Source organism: Siphateles boraxobius, unplaced genomic scaffold, assembly GCF_051911475.1.
Source record: "Siphateles boraxobius isolate OS27281-9 unplaced genomic scaffold, OSU_SipBor_1 8, whole genome shotgun sequence".
NCBI lineage: Eukaryota > Metazoa > Chordata > Actinopteri > Cypriniformes > Leuciscidae > Siphateles > Siphateles boraxobius.
Window position 1 is genome coordinate 36,964,933 of NW_027509208.1, and position 19,364 is coordinate 36,984,296.

At 37.5% G+C, this 19,364-nt stretch overlaps 1 protein-coding gene across 1 annotated transcript in view; it reads right to left on the reverse strand.

The window, feature by feature from the left end:
- Positions 1–19,364, reverse strand: part of klhl29 (kelch like family member 29) — a 275,193-nt gene that overhangs the window by 35,240 nt on the left and 220,589 nt on the right. Inside the window, exon 9 of the mRNA XM_077219873.1 lies at positions 7,711–7,909. Within this exon, the coding sequence (XP_077075988.1) occupies positions 7,711–7,909 (199 nt within the window). The remainder of the gene's footprint in view (positions 1–7,710; positions 7,910–19,364) is intronic.

Consider the following 19,364-nt stretch of genomic DNA (forward strand, 5'->3'; position numbering starts at 1 on the left):
GTATCATGTTTGCTACCTCAATTCAAATTCAAATTCATGAAGTGAAATGGAATTTAAAAGGAATCAACTGAATTCTGAATGGTGCACAACTCTGACTCATACAGTATGGGCACCAAAATGCTCTTTTAACTCGATCGGGATCTTTTCCGGCAATGTTACAACTTCTTAAACTGCTGGAGCTGATTTTCCACAATGGGTCCTGTTCACAAATGAGCTCTTAATGGAAAAACGCTGTTAAATTTATGCTGTCTGAAGCTGAGACTAAGAGCTGTTCAGCCACCAGGCACACTATCTGCACATAAACCCAAAGTCCACAGTACTGCGAGCTGTCATTTTCCAGGGACCCAAACAGCAATCAAACGGCATGCTTCTGCCCCTCGCAACAAGAGAAATAGCTCCCGGACAGGAAGTAAGACATGATTCTGACTGAGCTTTGTGCTTGGGGGAGAGAATTTCTCCCTGTAGAGCACTGCCGCATACATTACCCATCCGTCTCTTAACAGCAGTGTCTTATTTAATAGTTTATCAACCAAAAATGTTAGTCATACTTGAATACAGCAGCATTAAGTGTGACAAAAATTTCCTGACGGGGGAATTTAAAACACTGCGGGCCCACAGAGCCAAAAACAGTCGCAAAATCATCCACTTCAAAATGCTAATTTCATCCAGCTACTGTAGACGATGGGAAAAGCAATCAACAGCTGAAATGTACCGAGCAAAAAGTTATGATTAGCGCTGACACATTTATCATTTCCATTCTCTAGGACCGACTAATCCAACAAAAATACACGTGAACAGGGAATTCAATTGCTCAGTAAAATGTGCAAACCACCAATTTTGATACAACAGTAACCAAGCAGCTGGCAATAGCTGAAATTCTCTTGCGATCGTGCTCGGCCTGTTCTTCAAATCCGCTTTAGTAATGTCCACAGGCATCGACAGAAATGCTGAGGTTTATCAGAGATAAAGAGACTAATTAAACTGACCGGACTCTGTGGGGAAGGTGACACGCAGAAAGCAATGAGGTTTGCCCTCCAGTCATCGCACGGCTAAATCAATTAAACAAACGCAAACGTACTGCAAAACGTCGCCCTTCCGTCCTCACCTTCAAGCTGCTGGTTTGACGATAAAAGCAGTTAGAGAAATGAGTCGGTAAAAGTGGTTTGTGGTCTGTAAAGGACTGGGCTGAGTGTCAAATCAGCACAATCCAATACCTTTGACTCCTTCTGCCGCACGCCAGCAGCCGAACGAATGTTGCTCTGCGAAACGGTGACCTCAATAGAGGGTGTCAAAGCTTTGAGAATGATTGCCAAAAGGAGGGATGGATTCTGAAATGGGAGCTAATTAGTTGATGTACAGCACGAAAATGATATGAGAGAACAAGAGAGATGTACCGGTGACAGGGTGAGTAATATTTTTTAAATTGATCAAAAGTGACAGTAAAGATATTTAAAATGTTCTGTCTATACATTAAAGAATCCTGAAGAAAAGTAGCACTATCTCCTCTAAAAGTTTAAGCAGCACAAATGTTTTCAACATTGAAAATCAAGAGAAATGTTTCTTGAGCAGCAAATCAGCATATTAGAATGAGATCACGTGACACTGAAGACTGGAGTAATTCCGTTTTATGATTATAGAAATAAATTATATTTTAAATTGTAATAATATTTCATAATAAAACAGTTTTTTCCTGTATTTCGATCAAATAGATGCAGCCTGAATGAGCATAATAGACTTCTTTCAAAAGCATTTAAAGGCCCACTGAAGTGCCTTGAAACGCGCAGCTTTGTATGATGCGTTGACGTAATTTCCACTGAAACAGGAAGCTAAGGCGGGACATATTGAATGGACCCTCCCTCTTTTCAAATAGCCAATAGCTTTTAGTTTACCTCACAGACTGCAAGTCATACTTGACAGCACCATGAAAGCCAATCCGAGCGCTGATGTTATGTTGGATTCAATAGTAGAGGTGTGAATAAATTCTATTCAATCTTAACCAACGTACAGTGGGAAAATGTAATAAAACCCGAACGTTTGAGCAACCGAATCTCCAACCCATATTGCTCTGTGACTTGACAACGGTCGCTTTGGCTAGGTGGTATTTATAGCATAGGGGACGGGACGTTTCAGATTCTAGAGAACATTTGATTGGACAGAAGATGTGAGGAGAAGCTGAAGTGCAGAGTGATGTCATAAAAATCCGTGATCCATTTTAGCAGGAGTGGGAGAATGTAAGTTTCAGCTAAACGCAAATTTTGTCATTGTTTTGGAACACACCAGTTTATTCATAACCTTAATGCTAACATATTCATACTAAAAGCTAAAAAACTTTAAATTTGGATTTTAGGGGGCCTTTAAAATTCCCCAAACATGGTAAAGTAAATGATATATCAATCTTCATTTGTGTTTCACAGAAGAAATACACTCGAAATGAGGGTGAGTAAATAATGGCAGAATTAGTCGGATAAAATACCCTTTTAACACTTCAGAAGTTTTCTCAAATCCCCAACCTGAAGTATGAGCCACCGCTAATAACACTCCAAACAACAATTTCCTTGTGCTAATTCTCTTAAGAAGGGTCACAATATTAAGCTGCCGCTTTAGTAAAGCTGTTCAAACATCATATTATGTTCAGGGTCAGAGTTAAGCAGAACAGGGCAACTTTCACACACCTCGCCCCTTATGGTTCTTAATTACGCACATGACCTACCCATGAGACTGACTGCTAATCAGAAACAAGTGCGGGGAAACTAAATGAACAAATCATTTGTTATTTGAAGATAATTTGAGTTATAGGTGAGGCTGCCAGCACACTGCTAAAAGAGACTGTCGTGGGCTTAATTAGAACGGATTGCCCGTCTACATGAGTTACTGGGTGTGAGCCAGGTGTGCCGTCGCCCTGATTTGCTCGGAGGATTTCCATGTGGCAGAAGCAGAGGGAGGAAAGGGCCCAGGTGAATCTCATCAGTCTAAAGACAGCTGGCACTTACCTGTAGCTCTAGAGCTTACGCAAACACACACACACGCATATCCAAACCTCCTGATCGAGTGCAGGCTAGGCGAGGAACCTTTCATGGGTGACATCACTTTACCTCTTCTGTGTCTTTTCATACATAAGAGACTTATCAGTCGAGCTCAGGTGGAGAGTGAATGCATTCAGCCACACACACACACACACATACACACACACACACACACACACGGCAATTACAAACTCCTGGCAGCGCTTCCTCAATCTCTGTCACTAGAAAGAAAGCAATTTATGCTCCGAGCTCCGCTTCGTCTTTGACTTCTACCCTAGTTTCCTCTTTTCTTTTTCATAAACGGGTCCTACGGGTGACAGGCCCTCATGTGGTGTTTCATAACCTCGATCAGATGGTCCGCCAGATGGTCAAGCCAGCGACGAGTTCACTCAAGAGTTTTGTACACAGCCAAACAATCAAATACTTAATACAAAATGCCGAAAGGAGACAAGTCCATCCTTCGTAAGTAAATAAGAGTCACAGATGTTGGAAAGAACACAGAGGACGTGTGTCCAACCAAGCAGCCTTACAGAAAAAGCACTGGGGTGGTACCCTGATAGATCATAAAAGCAAACACATCCAAAAGAAAAAAAGTGTAGGACATCAACCAACAATTGAAAGGAAAATACTATATTTCCTATAATAAATCATTAATGTTTTTTTTATTATCTATATTAAATAATTAATATTATAAATATTATATCAACAATAACATCAACATCAATAATAATAAAGTTAAATGCATGAATAAAATCATTAAAAATTGAATACTCATTCAAGATAATAAACAATGAAAACAAAATGTATAAAATATCACTTGAAACAGTGTCAATCGCCAGTTGGTCGGTAACATTTCAATCAATTCTAACAATGCAATGTTGCGATAACACGAACGGGACAGTTGACTGGCCAGTGCTCCATCGTCACAAAAGACTGGATCAAGCTAAAGATTATGAAAAATGGAACTCAATTAATTATTTGCACGGTGTGTGGGAAGTTTAAACATCCAAAGCGTGCACCCAGAAAGCCACGTCTCAGACAGCGCGCAAATATTGAGCTGTATTTCATGTCTTCTTGCGATTGAACAGACAAATTTACACAAAATGATTAAAAAAATGCCCGCCTCTGTGAGTGTCCTAGTAAACAGTTGGTTATGGCTTAAATGAAACAGTTGAGAAAGAAAATGCATGTGTTAAGAATGTATCAGTATATTGGATCCATGCATTCGGTCTTAAAGTGACAGCAGCCTAAAGAACCTGCAGCTTGCTGCGTTTCTAATGTTAAAAATCAATCACTGCTATTGACTGAATAACTTTAATAATGGATTAATGCCTTTTTCATGGCTGGTAAATAATTTAATTTGGTAAAATATTTATGGCCGGTAAATGTTCTTATGTCAGTGGCAAAACGTTAATGGTGTCCTAACTGTGGTATAATAACAATTGTTGGATTTGTACTGGTCAGACAAAGTCTGAGCATCAATACATTGAGATGAAGTCTGAGCATTGAAACATACACAACTAAGGTTAGCTATTCAAGGAATACCATGGGTACATTTCTACAGTACATTTCTAAAAAAATTATAATAACACTACTTTGTTAATAATTAACAAAGGTCTAGTGAATAAAGATGCTCAAAAACTGTAAACGCTGAACATTCAAGTATGTTGAAGCAGTATATTTTGGGATTTACCATCTCATACTAACAATTAAAAAAAACGATGAAAACTGGTCAAATAAGTTATTAATCTTCAATCTGTTAAAATTGCTGCTTGAAACATTTACCAGCTGTCACACCACAGAAACAAATCTCACTCAGCATTGTAAAATGACATTTGTTTACCAATTACTTTAACTCCTCCATGCAGAAAATAAGTTCTGTGGGGTGACACGACATTCACGCACGGCTCGTAACACCTTTCAGACAATAATTAAACCTTAAACCTGCTTTATTAAAAAGAGCCTCCGAATCCTGGATGCCAAGTAGGAAAAATCTAGAGCCCAAGAGCAATTTGTTCCTCTGCCGAGGCTACTTATTTCCATAAATACCTCGTTTAACAGTAAAAAACAAACATGTGCTGAAAGTTTGGAAACTATGCATCGTATTTACCAAGCATTTAGAGTTGTTTATTAAGAAGAACCCTGGCATTTCTGGAGTCAATTGGAATAAAGCAAGCAGTGTGATGTTTTAGTGTGGCCGACTTGTCCCGCTTGACTGACTCACTAAAAATCTCAGAGCTTTGCTCAGAACTATCTGAATCACTTTTAAGGCCAGAACAACCTACCTCCATTTTTCAGTATTGTGACAATAGTGTAGCTTTTACAGGAACAAACTACTTTTCCATGAAATTGTAGTGTGACAAAACACGTGTTAAGTTCTAATCAAACATGCTCTTTACTTTTCTCTCTCATGTAGGGTTGAAAAATCTAAGTCATTTTAGTGAAATGAATCACTCTAAAGAACAAATTCATTCTAGTGATTTGATTCATTCTACTCAATCAATCCACTGTAGTGAATCAACTCAATTAGACATTTGATGTAAATTAAACCAATATAAAAAACAAACAAATATTCAGAGATTTAAGACATAGGCGTGGGATTTGAACTAAGTATTTAGTTACAGGAGTAGTTTAACCGAGAACTGATTCCATTTCTGCCACAAAAATAGATTAATTGGTTAAAAAAATCAAAGATTTCCTTACAACAACAACAATTTACTGTGGTCACAGGCTGTCAAGCTCCAAAAAAGTACAAAAAAACACTACAAAAGTATCAAAAAAGTAGCCTATATGTGTATATTTTAAATCTGCTTAAACTATACATGTGCATTATTTGTGGAAAAGACAAAAATATCATTGTTTACTGATAGTCTATACATTTCTTGCATTGTAGAGCAGGTTGGATATCAATAATTGTTTAATACATCAATAAAAGTAAGTATACTGCAACCAAAAATTATGACATCAAAACTGTGTTTTCATATGTTGCATCTTTAATGCTCTCATCAATTAAATCATTTGATTCATTCACTCGTTTTTTTTTTTAAATGAATTAATTCAATGTTTTTTTGCGCTATATACAGCAAATTCTGTAATCATCTGATGTTAAATATTAAACATTTTTGCCAGCTAATTAGATTCGACTTATTTATATATTTATCTAAAAAAAAGAGCTGTTAGACTGTAGTTTAACTGCTCCAAATTATGAGCATCTTACTACAGATTCAGGTACCTTTCCCAACTCTGACACATACAAATGGTAATTATGATGTGTGTTTTCTGTGTGTGTGTGTGTGTGATATTGCTCATTGATCTGGGTCCGGTGGGGGAGGGCTTCAGCTCTTATACAGCAGTGGGCAGAGATCAATAAAACTCAGGGGCGAGAGAAAGAGAGCCACAGTATATCAAGATTAAATAAATGTACAGCTCACTCACAGGCTCACGCCTCGCTGAGGGAATCATGGGGGCTGGAGCGGCTGCGCGAGGAGAGCGAGAGTGATTCACAGCGCTGCAAGAGGACAGCCTTATTGAACCATAAATTAGTTTGCTTGCATTTTTACAGCAGTCTGAGATTGACTTCAGATACGGTTAGAGCCGCCACAGAGACAGTGAGATGCACAGCTATCAGAATAACCACATCAGGCGCGTTTCCATTACAGATTTGCGGAAAACTTTTGCAATGTTTTATAAATGTCAAAAAATGACAAAAAACTATTGCGAAATGACGGCGTTTCCATTAACCGATGTTATGTGACTAAAACGTCATTTTTTCCTCTCGTGATAAGTTATTCCAAAAATCATGGCGACAGATGTTGGAAGGTTTACGTATATCCCAGCCACTGCACAGACAATTATTATTAATCAAAGGAGACGTATGTGTGTTATCCAAGCATTAATGGTAAGCAAAGACCCTTATACTTGGAGCGGCTGGTGTTTCTGGGTGTTTCTCCCTCATATCTGCTTCGAGGTCTTGATTGTGGCATTTCTTTGAGGTTTAGAATCCAGTATTCCTGTAACTCTTTTGTCTTTTATGAATTTAATAAAGAACCCTGTCTCGTATTCTGTCCAAACATACGGCGTCATCTATGTCGTTTTTTATTAGTCATTGTTCTATTTTAAAGTTTTTGTTTTTAAGGTCTCCTACTTTAGGTTTTCATGCATCCAAGGTCAAACACTTTAATTTTCTCATAATATACATTACACATGACCTTATTTCTAAAAAAGTCACCAAAAGAAAAAATGTATTGGGAGACTCTGTCTCTCAAAACCCCTCCTATCTCAGCACAGTGATAAGATCAGTAACGATGGTATTGGTTTTTCCGTATCAATTCCAGCGTGAGTCCGCATCCTTTTGAAGTGCATGGAAAGTGGATTTTTTTTTTAGGAGTTCAGAATCGATTTTTTCATGAACCATTTAATATCCATAATTATGATTAAGAAAAAAATCACATATTGTGGTATCATCTATTTCAGATGAACCTTCTCCAACACAGCTCATAAAACGAAACTGTGATTGATCGTTTTATATCTCAGCCAGACGGTCTCTTCCTGTAAGCGGCTGGTTCTCGAGCCAGAATAAGCTGCGATGTGGGACAGACCTTATGCTGTTTAGTCAAAGTTCTGGCTACGGTAATGTGATACTAGTGAAAGACAGATGAGAACTAGAATGTAAAAGGTTGAGTCAAACCTGCAGAGAGTCTCGGCCGCGTCCTGGGCGTCTGCATCTCCTGCCGCGCGTGAGGGAGCATGTGGTACCGCTTGGCCTCGTTGACCAGGTCTCGGCAAGCCTCGGACGATTTAATCAGCTCCTCATTATCCACCACATTCAGCAGGTAACTGGGGTGGATGAATGGAAGTCTAACGACCGCCAGCAATTCGGATATGTGCTGTGAGACAGAGACAGAGAGAGAAATATATTCACCGTGTGAATTCAGCCCAAGCTTCTTGTCTGCCAATCGTTCCCTAGCATTACTATTAAAAGGACTGCAATGATTCAATTCAACTGAATGATACAACAAATACCTCTTCTTGGTAGCTTTTTTTAAAATAGAAAAGCACCATTAATTATGATAAAACTGTGAATCTTTAAAGGGGACATATCATGAAAATCGGACTTTTTCCCATGTTTAAAGCTGCAGTAGGTAACTTTTGTAAACAAATATTTGTTAAAACTGTCATTATGTCCAGACAGTAGAATATGAGACAGATAATCTATGAAAAAATCATGCTCCTCTGGCTCCTCCCTGTGGTCCTATTGCCATTTGCAGAAATACACCGCTCCCAGTCAGAAACAACCAATCAGAGCCAGGAGGAATGTCTTAGCAGTGTCAATCACGCTCGTGTACGTGCTGATCACCCCTCTCTTGCACAGCACGAGCGCGTACCGTCGTTCATGACTCTCCTGTTCGAACTCGTTCATCCAAATGAACGAATCTTTTTTCGAGCCATTTCGTTCATTCAACGAACGAAATGACTCGAAAAAAGATTTGTTCATTTTGAACGAGTCTTTTTCGGAGTCATTTCATTCATTCAACGAACGAAATGACTCGAAAAAAGATTTGTTCATTTTGATGAACGAGTCCGAACAGGATCACGAACGTGCATCACAGAACAGAGCAGGGCGAGCATTTGTGCTTATAAAACTTAAAAGTTTTTTATTTATTTTTGAAATGACCGATCGTTTCGCTAGATAAGACCCTTATTCATCGTCTGGTATCGTTTAAAGCCCTTTGCAGCTGCACTGAAACTGTCATTTGGTCCTTGAAACGTTTGTGTCCTATTGAAGTCCATTATATGGAGAAAAGTCCTGGAATGTTTTCATCAAAAACCTTAATTTCTTTTCGACTGAAGAAAGAAAGACATGGACATCTTGGATGACATGGGGGTGAGTAAATTATCAGCCAACGTTTTTTTAAAAGGGAACTAATCCTTTAACGTTATCTTACTAGCTATTTATAACTTATAGAAAGATTGCAACGTTATAAAGTTACATGTATTGCAAAATATATAATGATTTGAGGACCAAGTTTGTAGTCAAAGTATGGGCAGGCCATAGTCAATGTACAGCATATTGTTGATGTTTCGTCCCTATAAGTGAATGTTCCATAACTGTTTATAATCCGCCGTCATCGGTGGTCCTGCTTACTAGCCTGCGCGTTCACGGCAGGCTTCGCTGTGGGGGAGGAGCTGTGGAGGGAGGGCTGTAGCGCAGCAGAGAGCAAGGGGGATGGACCTGTAAGTTGTGCTTGTTCAAATTTTCAGGCTAAGTCAACATTTTCTCAAAACTCCCTACTACAGCTTAAAGTGCTATAAGTTTTGGTAAGCCTTTCTCTGCAAGCATGTAAAAAAATAAGCCGATCAGATTTCGCTCCCCTTCTGACGTAGGAAGGGGATCTTATTATAATATTACCGCCCCTTAATCTGCACGTTTCCACCCAGGGTGCCGCCTTTTAGTTTTTGCAAGCGACAACAAAGTAACCAGTTCTAACGCAATGGCAAAAGTTCAAGCAAAGCATGCAAACAGTTCTATCGTTGGCTGCACAGATGAGCACAGAACACTATTTGACCAAACAATCACAAAGCTGCCTTATAAAGACCTCAGGGAACTGTGTCAACTTGTGCAAAAGTTAAACATGGCGGTACATGGAAGTCGACAAATGAATCAATGTACTTCCACAACAACTAGCCTATCCACTAACCATTCAGAAATAAGCAGCTGCGTCTTAAAGTTGCAACCTCTTCCTGAGTCTCTCTGTAAGGCTGTACTCACTATTTTTGGATGATTTTGGTGAAATTCGGGTTTGTTATTGCCGGAGTATCCGAAGCTCGTGTAAAGGATCGGCTCTCTTCTGAACGGGGGCGGGGAGCAGCAGCTCATTTGTATTTAAAGGGACACACACAAAAATGGCGTGTTTTTGCTCACACCCAAAAAAGGGCAAATTTGAAAAGCTATAATAAATGATCTGGGGGATATTTTGAGCTGAAATTTCCCAGACACATTCTGGGGACACCACATCTTGTGAAAAGGGGCATAATATGTCACCTTTAACATAAACGTGGTCATAAAGTGTGCACAAGCTGTCAGCGTCCACAGTGCTTTAAAGGTGCATTGTGTAATATTTCTGAGGATCTATTGACAGAAATGCAATATAAGATCCATAACTATGTTTTCAGTGGTGTATAAAGACCTTGCATAATGAACCGTTATGTTTTTATTACCTTAGAATGAGACATTTATATCCCCATAACCGCGGGCGCCCCCCTTCTATGGAGGTCGACATATTGTGTCGTCATGTTTCTACCGTAGCCGACAGCGAACACACAGCGCTACAGAGCGCGTTTCCTCACTACCTTGAAAAATAAGTTTTTAGTGGTGTATAAAGACCTTACTTAATGAACTGTTATATTTGTATTACTTTAGAATGAGCATTTTTTATCAACATACACCACGGATCCCCTTACATTGAAATGGGCCGACATGTTTCTACCAGTGTTGGGCAGTAACGCATTACTGTAACGCAGTTACTTTTGACAGTAACTCATACTGTAACGCATTACTTTTTAAATAAATTAACTCCGTTACCGTTACCATATGGTGCGTTGTCCGTTACTTTTTTTAATTAATTAATTTTGGCTGAAGTGTAGCCTACAGCCTAACCTGTTTGCAGCAGCGACGCATTGTAGGATTGGTGGTAGGGTTGCTTGCCACCCGTCCCTTAAAATACGGAATTGTCCCGTATTTACAAGTAAAATGATGCGTCACGTATCAAATCAATAAGGGAAGCGATTTGTCCCGTATTTTACATAAGGCCCACACATAGTCTAGTTGGATAAAAACATAAGGATTTACTATACTAATAGCAAATAGCCTATAAAGAAATCAATTTCACAATAATGTTACATTATGATTAGAATCAAATGATTTTTGTCCATTTTCTAAGCTTAGAAAAGGCACATTTATACGGGCTGAATTTTATAGGCCTAAAATATTGTTTAGTAATTCTGTGAATTACACTGCGCAAACCAAAGTTATACTACCCACCGGATGAAGAAGGGTTGGCTCTCAGTCAATATTTATTTTATTTTATTTTATTTTTAGTGTTCGCATTTATGAGGAAGAAACAATGTTACGGACGTGACTGTTCTCCGTACGTGAGCTCTTTGAAAGCGGCACTAAAATATGCTTTAAAACTTTCACAGAGACATCAAACAGAAAGCAAAAAATCTTTCTTTAAAGTGAATTTCGTTTTGTATTAATTGTATCTTAATTTTAATCAATGTTTCATCAACCAATTGCCTGGATTTAATAAATAAGAAGTAAATATAGCAGACGATAGATAATCACGAAACGGAGGCGCCAGCGCGTGAGTACTCGGCGTATAAGGTAACCTACTTGCCTCACAGACATGTCTACTTTTAAACAGAAGAATTCAAAACGAAAGAAAACAGACTACAGACTGCTCTCTGCTTATGTAATCCGTATGAAAAGTGCATTTCTCTCTGGCGTGTCTACTGCGAAGATCGCGAGTCAGCATAGCGAGTCACCTCAGAAATCCTTGTGATATATTCAGTTTGTGCTGGTCTGACTTAAATAAATTAGTGTTTAAAAATTACTTTCTGTTTAAGTCAGTTTTGTGTTTGTGTAGACCATAACGCATAAAAGAACATTAATGGGAACATTAAAGATTTTTTTTTTAAAGTAACTAAAAAGTTACTTTTAACAGTAATGCATTACTTTTTGGTGTACTTTTTGAATGAAGTAACTAGTAACTGTAACTAGATCTTAGTAACTAGCACAACACTGGTTTCTACAGTAGCCCTAAACGGACAAACACGTTTAGTTACTATGTTGCTCTTCGTGGAAGGAAGCAAGCTTAGTTCAGCGAATAAAACACAATGATGAACAAGGAACAATAATATTCGCAATAACATAGTTTTACTGAATAATTAAGTAAACATAATTTCTTAATGTATCCTTGTAAAGAAACCTCATTGCTGAACTGGCTACTCTCTGCTGTCTCAGACGATGACATATTTTCCTGTCGGCCACCGTAACTTTTGTTGGTTGCAATTCGTAACTTCACCACTAGGCGCCGCTAAAAATCACACACTGCACCTTTAAAGGCGACGAAAACAGAGTGTGTTTTCGCCTCGAGGTGGCTGTGTCTCGGCCAAAATGTTGCGCTTGAACACACCAAAAAGACTAAAGGCGACTGTCAACTTGCACATGCGTTATGCACCTGCGTGTAAGGAAGATCTGTTTATATAAGCAGGTATCAATAATATACTTTCATCGTTCAAAAAGGGAAACCTAATCTAGGACTGCAGATATACAAACTTTAAACAAAGCAGTGCTTGCTTGCAATTTTGAATATCAATCATGCTGTTCACTTTCTTCATTCCAGGCGATTGTTAAGAAAATATTCGCACATAGGAATGCTTTAAATACGAGTCTTTTAAACGGAGGTAGTCTGTTTGGGGTTGCTATGGTGAGGACTATCCATGGCCAGCTTGTTTGTTTAGAGTCATCCTCAGTGGGGCTTTTGCTCACGTCAGCGTTAAATGCTGTAAACACGAGTTGACAGGGACAGCAGCCAACCCGACCCCCTCACCTCTGTGCTCACAACGCATTACATAAACATCCGTAAAATAAAACAGACACGGGCGGTGTGAACACCTGGGCTTCTGCTGTCTCTCAGAGCGAGACGTGGAGAGACTTTACGTGATCTGACCTTGACAAAGTACTCTTACTATCCATTCCTCATTAAAGGCAACATTTCATAGTGAAACTGCATATTCAATAAGAACAAAAAAAAAAAGTAGGACGACATTAAATTTTATCTACTGGGAATTTAATGGATTGTCAAAAGTACGTAGAGGCTGAAGGTCAAAATCACCCGTGAGAGAAACTTCATGTATCTAAATGCTACGGCTTCATTTTCAAATCTGTCTGTAGTTTCAATTTTTGTGGTAACTTTTATTATCTTAAACTTTTAATGACTGCATTCAATATTGGAAAGGTTTTAGAAAGGCTGGATATACTACCACAGAAAACTACAAAGTATTGAAAAATTATAATCGCTACTATATCCATTATTGGATATCATTGCTGTTAAAAATAAATAAAATAAAATAATATTTAACATTAAAATAAAATTTGTATTTATTTATTTGTTTAATATTGATCTATTTAACCAATAAAATAACTTTAAACAAACAAATAAATACATATTAATTGAACTAGATGGCTATTTATCAAAAGAAAAATATGAATGAGAATATTAACAATAAAAAAACTACTAATAGCCAATATAGTACCAAGACGGACATTATATCTAGTTACAATAAGTCATGCACAATAAATCTAGCTATTATAGGCCAATAAGGTCAGTTTTCTTATTTTATGTTAACATGAAAGTTTGAAGTTGACATCCCAGCGTTGAAAAATCTCTTGACATCCCTTACCCAGCATCCTTAAGCAAAAACAGTTTTTTTAGCAAACATGTTCCCCAAACAATAGAAGGCAAGATGCCAGGCGCACACAACGGCCCGAGAGAGATTTCAGAAATGTGCGCCAGCTCTCGGCACGGCCTTACACGTACTTGCCTAAACCATCTCAAATGTGTACCGGATCTGAACCCTCTGGTTTACCTCACTGCATTGGCAAGACGTCTGCCTTTATGGAATGCTAAATGCTCTGTGTCATATGTGCATCGTTTGCATAATGATATAATAACCGGCATGCTCGTTTTAGCATATGTCCCACCAAAAGGACCACATATCGTTGAACTGTTCCATGATCCCGACTGTGAGATCAGGGATTAGGGATCTCAGTGAGGATCTGATCTAAAATAATGTCACGGCAGACGGACGCTCCCCTGGCGCCGGCCCCGTTCCCCTCCCCTCAACACACTCCTGCCAGCGTACAGGTTTAGCCGACCCAGCCAAACCGCTTTGGACTGGTTATAGAAAATAATCACGACCTCCCGGCTCGACCGGGCCACCGGGACCAGACGAGGGGGGATTTGAGCTCCATAAATCTGAACAACTAAACTGGAGCTCGTAGGCTCCTGTCTTGCGGCGGCCGATTAAATGATAGCGGTAAAATATGCAACCCTCCAGATGAGCCGAAACAAGCAGCAGCAGCAGCAGCTCAGCGGTGACAGATTTCACCCTGAAGGATGAAACGGAGGAAAGACATCACAAACTCAGATGAAGAATTCCACTGTCATCCACATTGTAATGTAGGCACCAGCTTTTAAAATCCACATATAATGTCAGTCAGAGGAAACTTCTTAACATTTTTTTAAATTGTAACAATATTTCACAATATTACTGTTTTTTTTAAACAAATAAATGCAGGCTTGATGACCAGAAGAGTCTTTCTAGTCATCAAGCCTGCATTTATTTGTTTAAAAAAAAACAGTAATATTGTGAAATATTGTTACAATTTAAAATAATGGTTTTCTATTTTAATATACTTTAAAATATAATGTATTCCTGTGATGCAAAGCTGCAATTTTCAGCATCATTACTCCAGTCTTCGGTGTCACATGAAAAGCACTGATTTCTTTCAAACAAAGAAAAAATAAATAACTTTTTTAAATTAGAAGATAAATTTAGATATTAGAAATTTTGTAATTAGAAATTACAAACATGTGTCTTAGTATACTAATACCAAGTAAACTATACATCCAAACTGTAGTAGATTCATATTTTAAATAAATGCTGTTGTTTTTTTAAATATTTTTATTAATCAAAGAATCCTGAGAAAAGGTTATAAAAAAATATTAAGCAGCACAACTGTTTCAAACATTGATAATAAATCATCATATTAGAATGATTTCTGATGGATCATGTGAGACTGAAGACTGGAGTAATGATGCAGAAAATTCAGCTTTGACATCACAGAAATAAATTATATTTTAAAGTATATTCACAGAGAAAACCTTTATTTTAAATTGTAATAATTTTTCACAATATTCGTTTTTTTCTGATCCCTATTTTTGATCAAATAAAAGCAGGCTTGATGACCATAAGAAACTTCTTTCAAAAACATTACAAATAGTATGTTTCCGAACTTTTGACCGGTACTATGTGTGTATATATGAAGACCTCTGATGCAAACGCCTCTAAAAGCCACCTCTGTCAAAAATGAGATAATAATATTGAGTGAATGCTCTCCGCACATAATATACATTCATCAAATACTTCCACTTCAAACTCACTAAATCCCAGCCTCAGTTTATTCAGAAATGTCGGTACTTGGGTAGAAACCAATACATAATTGAGGCATCTGAAGCCTTCATATATACTGTGTGTGTGTGTGTGTGTGTGTGTGTGTGTTTGGGGGGGGGGGGGGGGGGGGGGGGGTTGTTAGGCTCAATGTTTGACTAAACATGACAGATATGTATTATATTGATAAACATAAAATGAAAAAATATATAAAGTGTTCACAAATCTGTGTAAAGTTTGAAGCCCCCCAGGAATGCTTAACATTATTTATTTATTTAGTTAGTTTTTACAGCGAAGCAGCGGTGTTGGGCTGTTTTTGCCCTCGCTAACCTCTAACCCAGCATACCACGCTATAGAAGCACACCATCACAATAATTCAGCCATAAACAGCACCGGGACGACTCACGCTAAAGGCATTATCTGCACACAGACACTCCTCCCACACACACATCCTGTATCCCTCTGCCTCATTTATATTCATGTATCCAACACCTTGTGCTTAGACTCCTTCCAATGCTAGGCTCAATTTGTCAATGAGCTTAATGACGCCAATCTCCTGTGCATTAAATCAATGCTAAAGGGATCTGACATCCTCTGCTTAAACTGGCCGCTTCGGTTGTTCCTGACAGACTTCATCAGGAGGGCGTACCAGGGTCGGATCTGGGAATCAGCGCTAATTCATACACCTCCGCTTCCCAGTGCGGGAAAAGCGGATGAGTCCCTATCCTCTATCTGCTGTCTCGTAGAGCTATTTGTCTTCGTGTCCAGGCATGCCGCTAGCGCATTTCCCTTCTGTCATCCGGGACCTCCAGAGACAGGGGTCCTTCTATTCCTGTCATGAAATTGTCAGGTGTTGATCACCATGGGGAGGTGACGGGCCTTTGTGTTGTAAGCATGAGAAGACTGGAGATCACACAATGAGCTCTCGGCAGCAGAAATATACATTAAGAAATGCATGGATTATGGTAAATGGTTATGGATATATACATATATAAAAGTGCTGTATATAATTTTTGTTTGACTGTATTAAAGGGGTCATATAATGGTACATGCACTTTAAAAGTTGATTGTACTGCAATGTGTGTTGGCAGTGCCTGTACACAACCATCATATAATGATAAAATCCATCCAGTGTTTTTGTTTTAATCTCCTTATATGTATTCCCCTGTCTCACATCTAGCCGTTTCACCGTGTGACGTCACACGGCGCATGACGCCCCTCCCACGGTTTTTGATTGACAGCAGTGGCTGAGTTTTGTTTACGATGGGAATATTCCCCACGATCAACGTAAATGCGTTCATGTTTGCGCGAATCATTTCTCACCAGACTGCTTTTTAAACGAGGGTCAGTATAAAGCTGGTTTTGCTAAGAAGCTGCTCCTGAAAAAGGAATCGGTACCAACTATTCGTGTTCCTGCTGCACCTCCTGAAGAAGTGAGTATAACGTTTTATTAACCTTTTACGATACATATTAATCTTTGCAAATCGCTTGCACGCTTCACAATGAATGCGGCTAATGTTTACACTCAGGGTACATTACGGCATGTATTCTATGTAACGTTACGAAGTTCTCAATATAATTCATAATCCCACGTTTATAATGAACAACGCGTTATGGTTATTGTGTTATTAAAAATTGTGTACGCAGGTGTTACAGTTAACGTGCTAACACTAAGTAAAACATAAAACATTTTCGTACTGCACTAAACAAACATACAACAAATTCTTAGGTATCCTTCAACTACTGCTAGAATCATTACTGACATGACAGGTCATGTTTCAGTCACGATAGTTGTACCGAACACTTAGATAACGTTACGCATCACTGACAAGCCTACATTTACCAAAAAAAAGTTTTTCAACATAAATCTGTCTACGAACTAACCTATACAGTAAACATAGCGTTTGTATCCCACCACTCTACCCTCACAGTACATACAAAAATAGATCAAAGTGACATTACGTTAACCAACCATTCAGAAACGTCCTGTTCGAGCCTTAATGGTCAAACTTCTTCGGGGCCGTCATCTTGTTCCGGGTCCGACTCCGGTTCAAATTGGTATGGCAACACTACAGATGTGTCCTCAGAGACTCCCGCTGCCATTCTTTCGCCAAAATATACCATCAACTGTTGTAAAGGCAACACTCCATGTGCGTTGTGTCAAGAACGCCCCAAAGAACAGAGGGGCGGAGTCAGCAAGCTCATTATCATTTAAAGGCATATACACTGAAACGGCGTGCTGAAAACAGAGGTGTTTTTGAGCAGGTCAAATTAGTGTTTTCTTAAAATACTAAAGGAATTTTTAATAAAAGTATATTACAAAGTTTTCATTTAGACCCTAAAGATTCATATTAACTTGTACAAAAATGGCATTATATGACCCCTTTAAAGCATAAAATACCATAATTAGGAAACATGCTAAGTGCACATATTGTTTCTCAGAAAAACAATGCTACAGCCAGTTATTCTACTCTTAAATGTGTTCCCTGTCGGAATGTCGGTTTTCATTTTGGCCTGTGTGATTCCGCCTGCTTTCCATTATTTTGAATTTGGACTGCAGTACCCATTTCAACCACTAGCTGTCAATATTACATACTGCACCTTTAATATTAAAAACATGTGCAAGCAAACAAAATCTTCAAAACCAAATACCCCTGGTATATTTATCAAATCTAAAAATGTTATAAATAATAATATCAACAAATTTTTTTTTAACATCATCAAAAATAATACTTTTTCAGGTTTTTATATTTTTATGCATTATTATATACACACACACACACTAAACTTGTTACTTGGAAAGTAAATCAGTATTCAAATAAAATATTTTCAAAATCAAAAAAAATTATAAATATCAAAAATATAAATCTATTTTTTTTTGAAATATCAATATATATATATATATATAGGCCTATATACACACACACACACACACACACATTTTATTTTTGCAAATATTTTTTTTCTAATACAATCTTGTGTGTATTAATACAGTATATACATACATTATTAAAATGTGTGCATGACTAAAATCTAGAATTATTCGAAAAATCGGCAGCTGGCAGCAGGATATCTGCCAATAATACTGGACGTACGAAGCCACTAATAACCGGAAGTCGGAGGTGGATGCCGCTTTTATCCAGGCAAATAAATGATTATATCAATTTATATAAAATTTTAGTACTTTTTTAAATAAAATACTTCTATTAGGAATTGTTTTATATTATTTGATTAAAAAGGTTTATCAAATATAAATCAAGTAACAAAGATCATAGATATAATACAAAAAAAAAACATTAAGCTACACTTGAAATTATGAATTCGTACATGTATAAATATAATTTATGAATGAGTGTACATGTTTGTTAAATAATGAAATACATACATACAAAAAGAAATGGCTATGTAATCATATCGCATATTTATTAAACATAATTAAACATTCATTAAACTTAAATAATGAAAGTAACTTTGAATAGAAAAAATAACTTTGTCTGATCAATGACCTTTCTTGTCTTTGCTTAATAAAGCAGCTGTAACTTTTGAAACTGGCTTGGTATTTGTTGTTCTGAAATCAGAATGATCGACAACAATCCTGAACTAGATGGTAAAGTTTGTAGACAAACTTTAAGTTGGCTTGAAAAAGCCTAGCCAGAAAGTTTGAAAAAGTTTGAAAATGTTCTAGCATGGTTTAACATTATTTACCATGTTTCTAGTATGCTTTACCACATTGCTAGTATGATTTAGAATGTTTTAACATGACCATGGATGGATGGATGGATGGATCATCAAGATTAGTAAGAAAGAAAGATTAGTTTGAAATAAAGAAAGTTTAGAAAGGTTAGAAAGAAAGATTAGTTAGAAAGAAAAGTTAGATATAAATAAAGACAAGATAGATAAAGTTAGAAGATTATTAGAAAGAAAGATTATTTAGAAAGAAAGATAGATAGATAAGTTTGAAAGAAAGAAAGAAAGAAAGAAAGAAAGAAAGAAAGAAAGAAAGAAAGAAAGAAAGAAAGAAAGAAAGAAAGAAAGAAAGAAAGAAAGAAAGAAAGAAAGAAAGAAAGAAAGAAAGAAAGAAAGAAAGAAAGAAAGAAAAATTAGTTA